This window comes from Miniopterus schreibersii (genome assembly GCF_964146895.1).
Source record: "Miniopterus schreibersii genome assembly, chromosome: 14".
Classification (NCBI taxonomy): domain Eukaryota; kingdom Metazoa; phylum Chordata; class Mammalia; order Chiroptera; family Miniopteridae; genus Miniopterus; species Miniopterus schreibersii.
The window spans coordinates 37,407,964-37,425,980 of NC_138114.1; the positions used below are offsets into that span (position 1 = coordinate 37,407,964).

Here is an 18,017-nt window from a genome sequence, read left to right on the forward strand (position 1 = left end):
CGCCCGTTACCATGGCAAAACCGTCAACATCCGGTCGTAGGTTTCCTCCGGGCTCAAGATTCCCGAGCCGCTCAGAGGAGATCTGCCGCTGGGCAGTAAGTTGTGTGGTTTGGGATCCGGTCGGCTCCTACTCCAGCGCCCTGGCTCTTGGCAATAGGAGTGAGCCATGTAAAACAAACAAGCAAGCCTGCCTGCATTTATATTATTTTTAAAATTTTTAATTCCAAAAGTTAAGCGTAGAAACAAATTTTTTTGAAAGTTGACAGTCAAAACTGGCCAAACCTGAAAGAGTAAAAATCAGTTTGGCTGAAAAGAGAAAAAAACAGTGAGTGATGCCCTAAACCTGCTTAGCTATTTTCATTTATTATTGGGGATAGATACCCATTTCCTAAACTATCCTGATGAACAGCGCTCAATCTTCTAATTCCACTTCAGAACCAGCAACCAATCCAGAACTCATTCTCAATCCCCTGCAACCTTTCCCCCAAATTTTTGCATCCAACTTCTTTAGCCAGAACCCAAATTTTACAAAAGACGCTTCCCTCCCATCTCTTTCAATGAATTCCCTCCCTTAATATCAATAAATCTGATTTTGTCAGATTAAGGCTTGATCCTGGTGGGTTTTGACTGATTAGGCTTTAAACATTAATTTTACAGGTTTTTTTAGCTCCCATTAATAAGACACTTCGAAAGTCGAATCTTCTAAATCAGCAGTTTTAAACTGGTGTACTGTGGCACACTGGTGTGCTGCAAGAATTTTTAAAGCATGCAATACCTGACCAGTCAGGGGCACTGACCTCTTTTCCCTTAGGTTGTCAAATAAAAAAAAGACAACAGCCAACACAATGATAACTGTCTGGTGTGAACAAATCAAAATTATACCTATTTTTTTTTGTCAGATCAGCAAAAATATAACATTTTTTGGTGTGCAGCAGAATTTTAGTAATTAGTTTATGTGTGCCATGAGATGAAAAAGGTTGAAAATTTCTGTTCTAAATGAACCAGAAGTCAACAAAATTTTCACATCCAGCTTCTTTCACTTGCAATAGACTACAGCTGGGAACACAAACTAAGCTAGCCAGATGCTGGACTGGACTGTGCTTTAATATGGAGTGGTGAGTCTGGGCAGTGGCCTTAATTCTAGCCCTGCTGAAGACAAGATTGGACTTTTCCCATGGTGGGACCAATGGACATGGGACCTTGGAGGTAAACTCCCTTAATTTTACATCATCAATAAAACTTTCCACAAAACTCATGATACCCCATCCTCCCATAGGAAACTTGAAGAAATTCTTTTTCTTGAAGCACCCCAAAAGCTACACTTCCCCCAATAACACTGTGATCTAAATGTTTGTGTCACCCCAAAATTTATATGTTAAAATCCTAACTCCCCAAAATAATAGTATTAAGAGGTGGGATCTTTGGGAGGTGCTTAAGTTGTGAGGGTGGAACCCTCATGAATGGAATTGGTGCCTTATAAAAGAGAGTCCAGAGAGATCCCTAACCCCTTCCACCATGTGAAGACACAGTGAGAAGGCAATGGCCGTGAACTAGAAAATGGGTCCTTACCCAACCATGCTGGCACCCTGATCTCAGACATCCAGTCGCCAAAACTGTAAGAAATAAATTTCTGGTGTTTATAAGCTACAAAATGTCAAAACTGAAGCTGTCCTACTTCGGGCACGACCTGAGAAGGCAGGGATCTTTGGAAAAGACAATAATGCTGGGAAAAATAGAAAGCAGCAGGAAAAAGGGAAGACCAAATATGAGATGGTTTGACTCCATAAAAGATGGTCGATGTGAGAGGGTGTCACTGCAGAGAAGACAGAGCCCAGAGCTGACTCAGAGCCTTGCACCTCCAGCCGCAGGTGTCAACACCTCCACCCTCTGGTTGGGCCCCACTCCTGGAATCCAGGCTGAGACCTGGGCAGTAAAGCTGAAAAAGGGAACTGGTGGCCTGTGAAGGAAGAGGAAGTCGAGTTTGGAAACTGCTGTAAGCAAGCTGGTGTTCATGACCAGAGGTCTAGATGTGGGGACAGTTGCTGAGAGAAAGTAGAGAAACTGTTGAGTTTGAGTTTGAATTTACTTTACCGCAGGACACTGAGCAAGGGTTTAACTTCTCTGAGTTTCCATTACACATTCTTAAATAATAATAAGAATAATACTGATAATAATAATAATACTGAACCCACTGGGCTACTCTGAGGATTCAGTATGCACGACTCCAAAAATGTTGTTAGTGGTTCTCTTGCGGAGGATGCAGTGGTGCACCTTTGCCACCAGAGGGAGCTCTACAACCAACCAGTTAAGGCTAAAATTCTTCAAAGCAGCAGCAATACCAGCGAGACAGGCTGGGATTTTGCAAATCAGATGGAGAGATGACTAGGCCCATGGGCATGGCAGCCTTCCCATCCTTTTCCTAGGCAGTAGACATCTGCTGGCCTTCAAATGAGTCTGCATCACAACTAGATAGAGCCCCTGGGGGAACCACCAGTCTGGGATGGGTATTGGAGGGCCACCGGCCATCTGCTGGCCCTCCCTGCTGAGATAACTGCACAGAGCCTCCTCCAGGAAGCGTGTGGTGAGGGAACAAGAGGCACCCAGATGGCCTGAGCACAAACTCTCCCAATTCTGCATTCCAGGGTTCACCTTTTGGTGAAGAACAAACCTCTCCAACCCTGAATTCCAGCAATATCTTCCATCCAGAAGCATCAGCCATCTCCATGATTAGCCACACTACATATAAACGGCTAATGAGTAAGTATTCACATCTGTAGGATGGGTCCTGTGGTTACACCCTCTGGGTTAGAATCCAAGGACTACCACTTGCTGTGCAACCTGGAGCCAGTCACATTCCTCTCTGAGCCTCAGTTTTCCTCATCTGTCAAATGGAATTAAGAAGCCTATCCATAGAGTTTATGAGAACTAAATAAGAGAATACATATAAAGTGCTTAGCACACTGCTTGGCACATAGTGAGCAGGCAATGAGTGTGAGCTAATTATTATCCTAAAAACACTTCTTGAGATACAAAACACCTCACTTATTATCTAAGTGAGGAGGACAGAGGGAATGTCGTCATTTCACAGATCGGGAAACATGAGGTTCAGCGACACCCTCAAGGTCACACAGTTGGCCAATGGGCAGAAGCCAGGAGATCCAACTCTTAGTCCAGGAGCCCCCTCTGTAGCACTGCTCTTAAAACCATCTATGAGGCACATGTGGAGGGAACAGGGGTGCTACACTCAAAGCACTGAGCCCCCGGGGAGCAAGAAGGCCATTTTTAGGTCAGTGGGGCTGTAATCTGTTATGATACTGGGCAGGAGGAAAGGGAAGTTGGGGCCTAGCCCCTTGCCCCAAAGAGGAAGTGGATGATCTGGGTGCCCAAGCTCTGGAGGAGGGAGAAGGCCTTTATTACCCTGGGCAGCCCATCATGCCCAAGGCAGTGGAAGTACAGCTGCTCCAGAGCATTTCCCTAACTTCTAGAGCTGTGTTAAAGCTCACGTTTTGGACTTAGGCACACCTGCCTTTGGGGCCACATCTTAGGTGTGGCTGGGGGCAGATGGCTCAACTTTGTGAGCCACAGTCTCCTCATCTAAAAATGTGAAATAATGCATGCAGAATGTTTAGCACCACGCAGGGCACATCACTGCTGAAGACCAAATGTCCCTCAGCTTCTGGGGCATCAACATTCCATTTGGCCAAAGAAGAGCTTTTAGCAAAAGAGCTGGCTTCCTAGAGTAAGTCTGAGGAGCGAGCAAATGGCCTGCTGTACTAAAGAGGAAGTGTGTTTCCTTCCAAGTGTGAAACGGACTGGAACCTGGGAGTGGCAGATGTGCTCCTGCTCAAAGGTGGAGTCTACCCTTTCCTCAGCTGACAGAAGGGAGTTTGTGTGAAGAGAAACAGCATAATCACCACTCCGACCTGGCACCCTGATGCCCGAAAATTCATTCTTACCCTCAGATTAAACCTTTCTTCACTTACCACTCCAGCCCTCCGCCCCCGGTTCTGGTCAGGACCTCTGTATTGGGAAGGAATCATGTTCAGCTGGCTGTAATAGACACCTGGCTACAGTGGCCTAAATACACGGGATTAGTTCTTTCATGTTCAGGAAATAGGGAGTTGGAGGGGAAGTCCACGCTGGCATGGTGGCTCCTGAGTCTTCAGGATCCTGGGCTTCCTCTACTTTTCTGCTTCACTCTCCATGCTGCGCGACTTCCATCCTCAGTGTCACCTCATGCTCCAAAGATGGGCTGCAGGAGCTCCAACCATCACATTCACAATCCAGGCTGATGCCTGGATGTAGAAAGAAGGAGGGGAGGAAGAGCCAAAAGGCTCACATCCCAGCCAAGTCATCTCCCTTTAAGCCAGTTCCACTTACATCTGATTTGCCAGAAATTAGTAATTTGGCTGAATTTAGCTTGCAGAAATGGCTGGGAAATGTCGTCTTTCAGTTTAGTGCATTGCAGCCCTCCCCGCTCCCATCAAATGAAATCAATTCTCATTGGGGCCTTGCCTAGAAGAAAGGCTGGCCTTTTTCTAAAGCACCAATGACACCATAAAGGCTAGCAGTGGCCCTAGAAGTGAGGATAGATTACTCCCAGGAAGGCAATATTCCAGAACATGAGTGTGTCTTAGGACAAGACCACCTCTTGATATCTGAAACAAAAAGCTGAATCTATTCCTTAGGAAGGCAGAGCAATGCCCATTAGGTGCAGCCTCTGGGTGGAGCAGGAAGGTGACCTTCTATAAGGTGCTGGGCGGTGTGAAGGTCAGCGATGGGCACAGCCAGGGGAGGGAGTTCAGGGACTGGTTAAGGAGCCAGAGCATGGCTGTTGCCGGTTGGCTGGCTTAGGGAAGCGTGCCCACTGACGCAAGCTGTCATTGTTCAGGTAAAAAGGGACGAGTTGCCATTGATTAAAGGGTTTAAGAGGTGGGGGTGGTTACTTGTTGCCATGGCAACAGGACAGTCTCTCCTTGGATGTGAGAACTTTCTTTTCACTCTCAAGTGTTGGCCAGCTCAAATCATTCACCCTCCCGCTGCTACTTTAACAGCAGACCGTGTTTGCTCAAGGGGATAAACCTCAAAAGGATTTAGAGGCTGCCTGGGGCGAGGCACCTGCCTGGTCCAGGCTGTGGCAATAAGACCCTGTTTCTGTCATTTCCCTCCAGGATCCTGGGGTTAGGGGGGGTCCCAATACAGGGGTCAGGGAAATTAGTCTTATAGCAGGGGAGGGCCCTGACCCAGGTTCACATATCAAATCAGAAATGGGACTCCAGTCACTTGTCCGGGAAAGAGAGGGGAGGTGCCAACAACCAGAGTGTGGGGCCCGGTCCAGACTTCACAGTCAGTTTTTGTCGCCCCTCCACTGAGGACTCTTCTTCATCCCTCCTTCATGTCTCTGTTGGCTCAGCAAGAAGCACATGTGGCCCCGGCCAGTCTGCTCAGTGGTTAGAGCGTGGGCCCTCGGACTGAAGGGTCTTGGGTTCGATTCTGGTCAAGAGCACGTACCTCGGTTGCAGGCTCGATCCCCGGCCCCAGTTGGGGTGCATGCGGGAGGCGACCAATCAATGTTTCTCTCTCTCTCTTCCTAACACTCTCTCTGACAAGCAATGAAAAAAATATCCTCCAGTGAGGATTAAAAAAAAGCAGCACGTGTCCTTACCCAACACACCCCAGAGGTCACCCCTGGAACCGTCTGCGGAGACTTGGAGCTGCATCGGGATGAGCACTGAAAGCTGGCAGCTGCTTTTCCCCCAGGCTCTCCACCCACGCCCACTCTCTGCCGCTGAGCAATGGCTTTTGCTGGCTAGGCTCATGTGGTTTTCTGTGCCTTTTTTTTTTTTTTTTTAAGCAATTTAAAAAACCTTTTTAAAAAGCTTTATTGAGATATAATTTATATACCATCCACTTCACCCATTTCAAGTGTACAATTTAGTGGTTTCCAGTACAGTGACAGATGTGCCACCATCACCAGTCAATTTTAGAACATTTCATCACCTCACAGAGAAACGCCAGACCCTTTATTTATTATCCCCAAGCTCCCAGCCCTAGGCAGCCACTAATCTTTCTGTCCCTATGGATTTACCTATTCTGGACATATCATATAAATGAAATCATACAATATGTCACTTTTTATGCCCTATTTCTTTCACTGAGCATAATGTTTTCAAGGCGCATCCATGTGGCATGTGTCAGTACTTCATTCATCCCTTTTTCTGGCTGAATAACATACCATTGGATGGCGATAACACCACGTTTTGTTTATCAGTCAATGAGCATTTGGGTTGGTTCCACCTTTGGCCAATGTGAATAGTGCTGCTATAAACATTTGTGTACAAGTTGCTGTGTGGACGCATACACCTCTTGAGTATACACCTAGGAGTGGAGTTGCTGGGTCATACAGCAACTCTATGTTTAACCACTTGAGAGCTCCTGAGTTTCTGATGGTGGTTCTTTCTAGTCCACGTTTCTCAGGCTGGACAACCCTGAGCTCGCCCCTGTTGTCACCTCTGGGAGACAGGCATCTTCCTCCATTGCAGTCAGAAGTCTGACAGCCATCAGCACCCCTGCTCTACCCCTGGCAAAACCCTTAACAGGAATATTGGAAACCTGGTCACCTTGCTGTTGGCGGACAGGTGCCGTTAATAGCTTTCCTCAGTAAGCAGTCACTAAGTGCTGACCTAAAACCATTCTGACAAATGTATGGAATGTACTTGTGGCGGCAGTGAGATCTCATACGGCTGACTGGTCGAGGGCCCCAGCTGGGTCACTCTGAAACCCCTAAGAAGACTTTGGAACATAGATGCCCAAGCCCACACTCCATTCAGGAAGGGGACTGGACTTATTGGCCACAGTTGCTCCCTAAAGGGCAGAGAGGGAGGGCAGTGACTTAGGAGGAGTCTCAGGCTGCTCTGTGATCAGAGCCCCTTGCACTTGGTTTGTCCTCAGAATGTGTGAATGCATCCAGAATCAGCCCACGTATCCGCCCTGACAAATGTCTGTGTGCCTTGTGTTCAGTAGAGATAACAATTAAAAATTAAGAAAAAAGTACTGGCAGGCAAAACACACTGATTTATCCTTACCCTTCCTGACATTTGAGAAATCACCTTGTCTTGATAGGCTCTAAGCTTCTTCCCAGATTGGTGATGCTGTATGGATTCCCCATCTCTGCCTGGAAATCCTGAATTCCAGCTGCAAAGCCTGGACAGTCCTCTCAACAGTCCTTCCCATACCCCTCCCTCTCCGTCCATATCTCTCTGGGCTCCTGCCTCTCTCTTTCTGACACAGCAAGTCCCAGCTTGGGGACCCTTCTCCGTGGATCATCTCTAACTTCTCACTGATGAACGTGGTCCCAGTTTATCTTTTCTTTTGAATGGTTCACCTCACTTTCCTCATCTGTTACATGAGAACTGGGGATGCCAGGAGGTGGGGGCTTGTAGTTGAGGATTTTTAAGGTCACTTCCAGTTCAGACACTCAGGAATCCTGAGGGAGTCTACCAAGGGAAAGGCATCATGCTGAGTGCATGTGCCCATCCTCAGGAGTTTCTAGTGGAGTAGATCTGATGCATACATTAAAAACCCCCACAAAACTCTGATGATCAAGGTAGATATCCTGTGAGGTTTGTAAAATTATCAGAGTTCCACAGAATTCCAAGGAGATGAGAGACTCCTTCAGGAGGCAGAGGAGATTGGTGAAAGGAATAAAGTAAGATTCCTGAGGTCCTTCTCAAGGCTGTTGGTACAGATGCCCTTGGCCTCCTGTCCAAAGTATCCTAATTATCCCAGTTCCAACCCCAGTGGGCAAGCCATTCCTTACCAGGCATCTAGCTGGAATGGAAGTCTGTCCATGGACCTCCAGACTCACACCCTTTGAAATGGTGCCCTTCATTAAGTCTTTTTTGCTTCTTGATAACATTGCTAATAATATTTATTATTAATGTGTTAATATATTTATTGTTATTTATGACTATTTCCTAGGCACAGTGCTAAGTGCTTCCCATACATCATCTCTTTTCTCTCACATCAGTGCTTTAAGTGGATCTAACTATGATTATTGTCCCAGTTTACAGATGGGGAAGCTGAAGATGAGATGTTGAGTGATCCATCTTAGGTCCAACAGTTAAACAGAAACAGAGACATATTTGAACTTGGATTTCGCCCTTCTTATGCTTTCTACTCATTGCAGAAATGTGAGACCCTGGCTAGACAAAAGCACAGAAATCTTGAATAGAAGTAGAGAGCAGGGCAAGGAGAAAGGAACATGACAGGAGTTAGACTGGGAGCATGGATTTAGGGCCAAGGCAGAGGGACAAAAAGTACAGTCTGAAAAGCCAATGTTAAGCTCTCCCTGGGAGGGCCTGGCCATCAGGGTTGGGATAACCAAGCAGCAGAAATGACCAGAGGGACAGCTTCCTAAGAGGAAGTCTTTCAAGGACTCCCATTTGGGCCACACCTAGAGTTTGAACACGGAGTCCTTCCAGCACAGTTCTTACTTTGCAGCCCTGGGATTTTTGTGAGTTCCGGATACAGCTTTTAGTGCTGGATTCGTCCCGGTCACCTCTCCAGTCACCAAATCCCATCTTCTCCCAGCTGCAGAGGATAGAAGCAGTGGAGTATTGTGGTTAGAGCACATATTAGGCTGTTGGACTGCTTGGCTTTAGTTCTGGTTTCTCATCCACTCTGAGCTGTGATTTTGTACAAATTATTACTTTGGGTGTCAGTTTCCTCATCTTTGGAATGGAGCTATAACAGTACCTACATTACAGGAATTGCTGGAGGGTTGAGATAATACATTTAAAAACTTGACACACAAAGGGTGGCTATTATGATGAGTTATCTACAAGCCAGTTTTATGCTTTGGTTCATGTTGTTCCCAAAGTGCCTTTTCTCTGCCTCTCAAATCCTTCCCACTCTTCAAAGTCAACAAGTGACTAAAATGTGGAAGTCACGGGAAGTAGTAGGTAAGAGCATGCATGCATGGATTTGGAAGCCAGCCAGCCTAGGCTTGAATCCTGGCTCCTGTAACCTTGGATAAACGACCTCATCTCTGTTCCCTCATCGGTAATGGGAAAATCTGCTTCATAAGATCATTATGAGATGAGAAGTAGAAGAGTTAACGTTTGCACAGCGCTTATAACACCGCCTGGCACATACTAGTTACTTCATGAGCATGTGTTAAAAATTTTTCTACATTGTCAAAATATAGCACACAACACAATTTCATTCTGGCACCAGCAGCACAGAGCTGTCCAGATAAGCATATATATATATATATAAAATCTATCTTGTTTTGCAATATTTGACATATGTATATCACATAAGATTTAGAATTTTAAGCATTTTTAAGTGTACAATTGAATTCAGTGGCATTACGTTCATAATACCATGTAGCCATCATTACTATCCACATTCTAGTTTTATGTGGGTTTTTACCATGGCAGAGTTTTGAATTGGGTCAAAAGCCTTTTTTTCATCAATTCAGAAAATCACGTGTTTTTTCTTTCTTTAATGTAGTGTATTACTTTTTTTTTAAATTTTATTTTAAAAACATTACAGATGTCCCGTGTAGACAAGCAGGTGTTTAAAGTGCTGGCTGGGTGCAGGGCAGAGCAGGCGTGTTGGAGGGCTGCGCCTGCTCCTCTGCGGAGCTCTGCAGGCCCGGGAGGCTCGGAGGCGCGGCAGGCAGCAGGTCCAGCAGCGCGGCTTCGGAAGCAGCAGCCAGGGCCAGTCTCCTTGTGTAAAATAGATCGGTGTCCATTGAAATGACCGCAATACAACTATTTGCCGAGCATCTTCCAGGTGGATAGGCAAGAGCTAAGCATTTGTGACGTCCATTTACAGATGAGGCCGCGCGAGGTTCCAGGAACTGCCCAGACACAGAGCAAGCCAAAGATGAGGATTCGTGTGCGAATGAAATTCTGCGCGTGGCGGGGCCAAGTGCGAGTCAAACGATAAGGGCCCTTTTACTACAGTGAACTACGCCAGGCGGGCAGCGCGCCTTCCGGACACTCGGGCCGGGCCGGGCCGCCCACAGCCCCGCCGCCCCGGGCGCTTACGTGCGCTCCGTGACTGCCGCGCCGGGCGCCGGCCGGACGCGGAGACCGCATGCGCGCCGGCGCACCGTGTTCACCGCCTCCCCGCGGCGGCCGCGGCGCCGGCATGGGACGCATGCGCACACCCGGCGGGCGGACAGTGGTTCCCAGGGAGTGGAAAGATTTAGGGCGCGAACGCGCAGGCGCGGTAGGGGGTCGGGGGCCGGCCTGCAGCTTCGGAATCTCTGCGAGCCCCAGGCTGTACCGCGCTCGGAACCGCTGCCATGGCCGCCTATAAGCTGGTGCTGATCCGGCATGGCGAGAGCGCGTGGAACCTGGAGAACCGCTTCAGCGGCTGGTACGACGCGGACCTGAGCCCGGCGGGGCACGAGGAGGCGAAGCGCGGCGGGCAGGCGCTGCGAGGTACGGAGCCGGCCGCGCTGTGGGTGGGGGTGCGAAGGCTCGGGCGGCACTGCTCGGTCAGGGCCGCCCGGCTCGTCCCCGAGCCCTCTCAGAGAAGGCCGAGACCTTGGGCTTCATTTCAACAGCAGTTTATTTTGCAGTTGAGAAAATGAGCCCAGGGTGGGGAATCGACTTGCTCAAGGTCACCCAGTAGAGTGTGAGGGGCCGCGCGTCAGGAAGTGGACCCGAGGCGAACCCCTCCCCCCGCCCCGTACCCGGTTGTGCTCTTCACCGCACCGCCTTGCGAAATTCGCCTTTCTAGTCTGAGCACTTAGTAACTTGGGGACGGGTTGTTAAATTGGACGCCCGGTGTCTTCTAGCAGCTGTAACCAAGCCTTCTCAAGAGGCTGCTGCGGATCCTAGTGAAGCCACTGGTCACACGCTTATCTCCCGCTGTGGGGGGAGTGACACGGCGCTGGGGAAGGGGCGGTACAGCAGGAGGCATCAATATACCAAGAAATCCCGTTCTTGTGTAGGCCTTTGCTGCTCAGCAGCATTCCACAAATCCTGTACCCAAAATACACCTGCAGATGTATTGAGTGAATGAATGAATGATTTGACTTGATCCTTTCCACAGCCCCAGAAAGTATACAGATTTTGTGTCCTTCCTTCCCATCCCTTCCTGGCCCTCTTTTTATAGCTGGGATAGTGAGGATTGGAAAGATGACTTGTCCAAGGTCATATCTTCTTAGTCCAGTGCATTGGCCTCAGTTCTGGGTTGAGTAAGGGGTGGGTGTGAGGAGCTGGTAGGCTGCTGGCCAAGGACGCTGGGCAAAGGTGGAAGTGGCAGTGAGATAAGCTTGCGTAGCCAGGGTTGCCCCCTGTGGCAGAAAGCTCTGTGATTTTGGAATGCTAATAAGGGAGCATTCCCTGCTGCCAGCAAGCTGAAGAATCTTTGGACTGAGGAGGTGCATTGGCCAGTTCTGGCCTTGCTTCCTTCTAACCTCTGGACAAAGAAACCAGGTCACTGATGCCTGGTTGATGTGGCACAGGTATTTGGCCCCAGGTTGCTCTCTCTAGCTTCTTGCCTTCACTGTAGATACTTTTGAAATAAAGCAACGGTTTGGAAAGTCTGGGAAATGTAACTTCGCTGCCGGTGTGTGAATGCTTTGGGATGGTCTGGTGTGACCTCATACTGTTTAGGAGAGGCCGGGAAAGGGAGAGTGCTGCTAAAGGAGGCCATTTTCTCTCTTGCTGCTGGCAGGAAGAACTGTATAGGTCTGTTGTGGTTTGCTGATGATTAGCCAAGGAAAAAAAATTGTAGCTGTCCTGTAAGACTGATCAAAAGGTTAAATTTGTAATCTCCCTTGAAATAACAGACCGTTTCAGTTTTTAAGTAAATGTTGGTAGCATTAGTTTTAAAAAGTCCCATTTAAAATCTTAATACCTATTACAGGCATCGTAGATTATATTAATAAATGAAAAACTAAACAAAAACTTGGAATGATGAAGGCCATTACTAATAATCTAATAATATAAAATATCTAGAGTAAATTCATTAAATTCACCAGGGCTTTAAGTAATAGTAGGGTTTATAGATTCTTGAATCTGATTTCAGGAGGCAGCTAGTGAGAACTGAGTTTCTCAAAGCAAGCTTTCTCGGGGGGTAGGGGGTGGGGAGGGGGTGAGGTCGGGTGGGGGTGGAGTCCATACACCCCACACCAGCAAATCCATCCCTGGGAGTGTCCTAAACTATGCTTTTGCTTGATGGGCACGTTAAAGGAAGAGGCTTTCGAATTCTATTGAGTCCTAAGGGGAACTGCTTTTCTCCTTGACGACCTATTTGTGTATTCCGTTTCAAGTGGAAATAATTGCAGTGAAATAACCAGTAGCTTTTCAGCATGGGAGCTGAGGCTTGCACTCTGGGTAGTTGCTTTCCAGTGACTCAGCCTATTATTCAGCACCTTTCCTCCCCTTAAGGTTCGGGAGGAGATGGTAACCGAGTCTGCTAGGACTTGTCCTGAGGCTCAGTGGTGAGCTCTGTGCCCGCTTTCCTGGTGGGTAGTGGTGGTTTCCTAGTGGTTAACCCTCCTCCCCCATCAGTGTAGTTCCTACGGCCCCTCATTCTCAGTTGAATGACGGCAGGAAATTTCACTTCACATTTCATTAATGACTGTTGGCAACTTCAAGTTGAGGTAATACCCAGGAAAGTGTGCTGAGTTTCAAAGAGGGCCTTGTAGCCTCATGGAGGAGAACAGGACTGTTTTCCTGGCCTAGTACATTAGGAAAGGGGCCTATTCCCCCACAGTGGGAGGGAGAATAATCTTTCATGAAACATGAAGTAAGATTAATTGTTGTAACCTACTGGTTGGGCCAACATAACTCTTGACTGCCACTCCTCAATAACTGTGTGGAGGAGACTTGTTTTTAAATGAGTCAGGCAGTACCCAGCATTTGCTCTCTCCCCAATGAGTGGCTTCTAAACTTGGTTTAACAGCTGACCTACGTATGTATATTCCTCTCAGGGTACTCAGGAATAGGCTGACACTTTGTCGTAGAGAGGAACTGTGGATGAAGAGATTGTGATGCTATTTCCATACTTTATAGTGAAAATATAATTTCATGCAAAAAAGTTTTATCTGCATCGTCTAGGAGCTTTTGTTGTGTACTAATTGTTGGGAATTTAAAAATCACACTCACCCTAGACCAGAGGTTAGAGAGGACTGAAATATGTTAGTAATTATCAATCAGAAGTTAGAGTTCTAACTAAAATACAAACATCAGGATCCTTAGGGTTTAGGAAAATATAGAAATAGCTAGAGATAGTGGTTATGAGTTGGAATTTGGAGTCACACACAGCCTGGGTTTTAATCTCTCTCAGGTAATAGCTGTGACTTTGCATAATTTGCTTTACTCCTCTAGTCGTTATTTTTCTTAACTGGTAGAATAGATTTTAAGGATTGTAACCTCATAGGATTGTTATAAAGACTAAATAAATAAAATACTAAGTACTTTGTCCAGTGCCTGACAGATGGTAAGCTCTCTATAACTGTTATTTATTAAGATAGTCTAAGTTTTGCCCAGCCTGTGTGGCTCAGTGGTTGAGCATCGACCTATGAACCAGGAGGTCATGGTTCCATTCCTGGTCAGAGCACATGCCCAGGTTGTGGGCTTGATCCCTACTAGGGGGTGTGCAGGAGGCAGTTGATCAATGACTCTCATCATTGATGTTTCTCCCCCTCCCTCTTCTTCTCTCTGAAATCAACAAAAACATTAAAAAAAAAAATTCCAAGTTTTTAGGATCCTTTTCTTGAAAGAATTGAAGCCGAAATAAGTTCTTAAAATGTGGTTAATTATAGCACAGCATTCTGGGGATTAGGATAAGCAGCAAAGATGGCAGGTTAGATGAAGTACATTTAGGCCTTGGGTTAGATTCATTATTGGGAAACCACTGGAAGGTATGTAATCAATTGTAACATAAAGTCAACGAATTTTATTTTCCCCGAAGGCAAAATACTGCTTTTCCTGCTAGAGTATACAAAATTAAATATTTAGCCAAATATTCGTTTGTACTACCTGTATGGGAAATTTATATATAAGAAAATTCTGACTCCAGAGTGGACCTGATTAGCTCATCACTTTGAATTTGTAATTTCCAGATGCCGGCTATGAGTTTGACATCTGCTTCACCTCAGTGCAGAAGAGAGCAATTCGGACCCTCTGGACAGTGCTGGATGCCATTGACCAAATGTGGCTGCCTGTGGTGAGGACTTGGCGTCTCAATGAGCGGCACTATGGGGGTCTGACTGGCCTTAATAAAGCAGAAACTGCTGCCAAGCATGGCGAGGCCCAGGTAAAGATCTGGAGGCGCTCCTATGATATTCCACCACCGCCAATGGAGCCTGACCATCCCTTCTACAGCAACATCAGTAAGGTATGTACAGCCTGGCCAGTGTGGCTCAGTGGTTGAGCATCAACCCACGAACCTGGATGTCATGGTTCTGTTCCAGTCAGGGTGCATGCCCGAGTTGCAGGCTTGATCCCTGGTAGAGGGCGTGCAGGAGGCAACCAATCGATGATTCTCTCATCATTGATGTTTCTGTCTCTCTTTCCCTCTCATTCTCTCTGAAATCAATAAAAACATATTTAAAATTTTTTTTTTTAAATTGTAAGTTATGTACAAGAAGGTACAAGTTGAGGTTTGGCTCAATCTAGGACCAGGGGATTAGAATCTGGGCCTCACTCTTTAGCTTTTATTAGTGTGGCCTAATCCCATTGAGTTTATAATTTATGATAAAATAGTTCATAAATTATATGTAATCCCCCTTCTCCAAGGAATGGCCTTCACTTGTTAAAAGATTTAGTTGATTATGTTGTTTATGTAAAAACAACACATATATTTTAATATCTCTACTACCATATTTTGCAAAACCCATCTATAGGTGTAGGGCCTTCCTAAGTCAGTTTTAAGGTAAAATGAATTGGGAAGAACCTTTTCTCCTTCCTTAATGTTTCTTTGAACTATTAGTTTTCCTAGTAGAGGGTGATGGGGGAGAAAGGAGCAGGATAACTTTCCCTTTTGCAAGCTCTCAGCTGCATTCTGTGCCCTGGGGAGAGGCCTTTACCCATCACTTTGACCTCTTAGGAGCAAGGAATGGGCAGAACAGATGCAACTGCTAATGGTGAGCTTGGATTTTTTGTTGTTTAGGATCGCAGGTATGCAGACCTTACTGAAGATCAGCTACCCTCCTGTGAGAGTCTGAAGGACACTATTGCCAGAGCTCTGCCCTTTTGGAACGAAGAAATAGTTCCCCAGATCAAGGAGGGGAAACGGGTACTGATTGCAGCCCATGGCAACAGCCTTCGGGGCATTGTCAAACATCTGGAGGGTATGTACATTTTTCAGAGGGGCCCTTGAGGGATAAGCAGAACTGCCACTAATCAGGGATCTAATTACTTGGTATGAAGGAAACCTTTTGGAAAGGGCTGGACATATTGATAGCCTTAGAGAGAGTCTGGATTGATTCTTAGAGGAAACACCCTATACCCTTGTTTCTCAAAGCATTTTCTGGAGAAGCAGAGGTGGCCGGACCCCCGGGTGCTTGTTATACATGCAAAACCTCAGGTTCCACTTTAGACTTGATTCAGAAGCTGCATCTATCACCCAGGTGATTCAGATGCACATTCACGTTTGAGATGCCCACTTTTAGACTAGGATTGCCCATTGAAACTGATAAAATCCTCCTTAATCACAACATGAGTCTCAGTTTGTTTCACCTGAGGGCCTAGAGGCCAGATGTGCTGATTTTTGGCAGGCTGGATGGACTACATCAGACACTTTAGATGTATTTAAGTCCTGCTCCACTGTGGGCTTCTGGACCCCACATTGGGAGAGAGATCTGCGGTACACACCTTTCATACTTTTTTCTGCTTTTCAGTGGCTGAGAAATAAGTATTGGGGGCATTCCTTGGGAGATGGACCTATATAGTATGGATTGTTGTTATTTCAAATAGCAGAAAGCGCATCTTGCTTTATTCCTACCAAAGCCCTTTGTCACCTGGAGGATAAATAATAGACCTAAGGGGTGTTGTGGAGTCATATCTTGCTTGGCTAATCATGGTGGGTATTTTCAGGTCTTTCTGAAGAGGCTATCATGGAGCTGAACCTGCCGACTGGTATTCCCATTGTTTATGAATTGGACAAGAACTTGAAGCCCATCAAGCCCATGCAGTTCCTGGGGGATGAAGAGACCGTGCGTAAAGCCATGGAGGCTGTGGCTGCCCAGGGAAAGGCCAAGAAATGAAGGCGAGCAGGCAGACTGCTTTCCCGAGGACACCCTCCCTGCCCATCCCATTCCTCTGCATCTCTCCTGTGCACATGTCACACTGACCACATCTGTAGGCATCTTAGGTTGTAGCTGCAGATGGGGACTGGTGGCTCTCAACTTTGTTTTAGCCATTTTGTCTCTTGCACCCACTCCCTTCATGCAGTCAAGTCAGAATGGCACCTCTGGGGCATGGGTCCTCAGTCCAAGCAGAGGGAAGGCTCTTATTTAAGAGTCTAGAGGTAGTAACTCCATTTTTTTGCTAGTGCTTTATTACTAAGGACTTGCTTGAGTAGGGGGATAGGGAGGAAGCTATGCTAAGGCATGACCAATGAGGGGAGGCAAGAGAGCTTATTTGTGTCCCCAGGAGCAGTCCTGTGCTATTGTGTAGTCAGGTGACTGACTGGGGGGCTCTATTCATTCCAGTGGAAGATGAAAGCATGGTGATTCAAACCAATATTTCCTCCCTGACCCCAGAAAAGCTGGCTCCAGAAGATTGGGATCAGTCCTGAATGTTTACGTGTTGCATTTACTTTTACAAAAAAAAAGTATATCTATATAAAATAATACAAAACAAAACCCTTCTCGGGTTTTTAATGGCGGTTGAACTATTCCCACATGTGGTCATCACAAAGTAAGCCATTCCTCACACCAAGGTGGGATAAGCTCCTTGACTTGTAAGTTGTAGGAGTTATCCTGCTGTTTTAGAATCCCTTCCCTGCCTTGTTTTATGGCAGTGAAATGTCTCTTGATCATGTCCAGGTGCGTCTTTCATGTGTCTGAGTTCTGAATCCTGTTCCAGTTGCTTGGCCCTGCCACTTGGGCCCAGTATGCATTTTGAGCATAACTACTAAATCTTTTTTCCAGATCAGTATAATAAAGGAGTGATGTGCAATATTTTCTGTGTGATGTGTATTATCTCTTGTCTGAGGAAATCAGCTTGAACATTCAACCTAAAATGGCTCATTACCCAAGTCTTTGTATGACAGACTAAGAGCTTCAGGACAACCAGTCAAAATTTACATAGCCTGGTCCAAAATCGTTCATCACTAGGTTTTCCACCTCAGGTTGGTGGGTGGGGGTGGGTAGGTCTTCCTGGCTGAGCTCTCCATTCCTGTTGCCTCTACAACTCTTGCACAGTGGTGCTGGCTACCAGATACTCCTTGACTGGAAAGTCAAATTCTGAAACTGTTGTGCCCTCTTTAGAGTAAGGTAAAGGCCTGACTAGATTTTTTTTAAAAAAACCACAACAATCCTTCTCTATTAGTTACTTATAGACTTGATTCACATCCTTCCTTTTGGCCCCTAAAGATTTTTTTAAAAAGTTTTATTTACTGATTTGAGAGAGAGAAACAACTTGCTGCTCTACCTATTTATGAATTAATTGGTTGATTCTTGTATGTGCCCTGACCAGGGATTGAACCTACAACCTTGGCGTTTTTCGACAACGCTCTAACAAACTGAGCCACTAGGCCAGGGCTGGCCCCTAAAGTTAAAAAAAAAATTTTTTTTAAATCCTCATCTGAGGATATATTTTCCATTTTTTTTCCAGACAGAGTGGGAGGGAAGGGGGGGAGAGAGAGAGAGACAGACAGACAGACATTGATGTGAGAGACACACATCAAGTGGTTGCCTCCTGCTTGTGCCTGGACCAGGACCGAGCCTGCAACCAAGGTATGTGACCTTGGCTGGAATCGAACCCGGGACCCTTTAGTCTGCAGGCAGACGCTCTAACCACTGAGCCAAACTGGCTAGG

General features: G+C 46.5%; 1 protein-coding gene across 1 annotated transcript; it reads left to right on the forward strand.

The window, feature by feature from the left end:
* Positions 1 to 9,646: 9,646 nt before the first annotated feature.
* Positions 9,647 to 17,158, forward strand: PGAM1 (phosphoglycerate mutase 1). The gene is made up of 4 exons (XM_081157622.1): positions 9,647 to 10,457; positions 14,096 to 14,370; positions 15,145 to 15,325; positions 16,071 to 17,158. Exons 1-4 carry the CDS (start codon positions 10,319 to 10,321, stop codon positions 16,238 to 16,240), a joined length of 765 nt encoding a protein of 254 aa, XP_081013748.1. The 5' UTR covers positions 9,647 to 10,318; the 3' UTR covers positions 16,241 to 17,158.
* The last annotated feature ends 859 nt before the right edge of the window (positions 17,159 to 18,017 follow it).

Excerpts from the sequence above, each read along its gene's own strand:
- PGAM1 (XM_081157622.1), top strand. The coding sequence starts at position 10,319 with ATGGCCGCCTATAAGCTGGTGCTGATCCGGCATGGCGAGAGCGCGTGG. Across the intron at positions 10,458-14,095 it reads CGGCGGGCAGGCGCTGCGAG|ATGCCGGCTATGAGTTTGAC; the intron begins GTACGGAGCCGG and ends TGTAATTTCCAG. Across the intron at positions 15,326-16,070 it reads CATTGTCAAACATCTGGAGG|GTCTTTCTGAAGAGGCTATC; the intron begins GTATGTACATTT and ends GGGTATTTTCAG.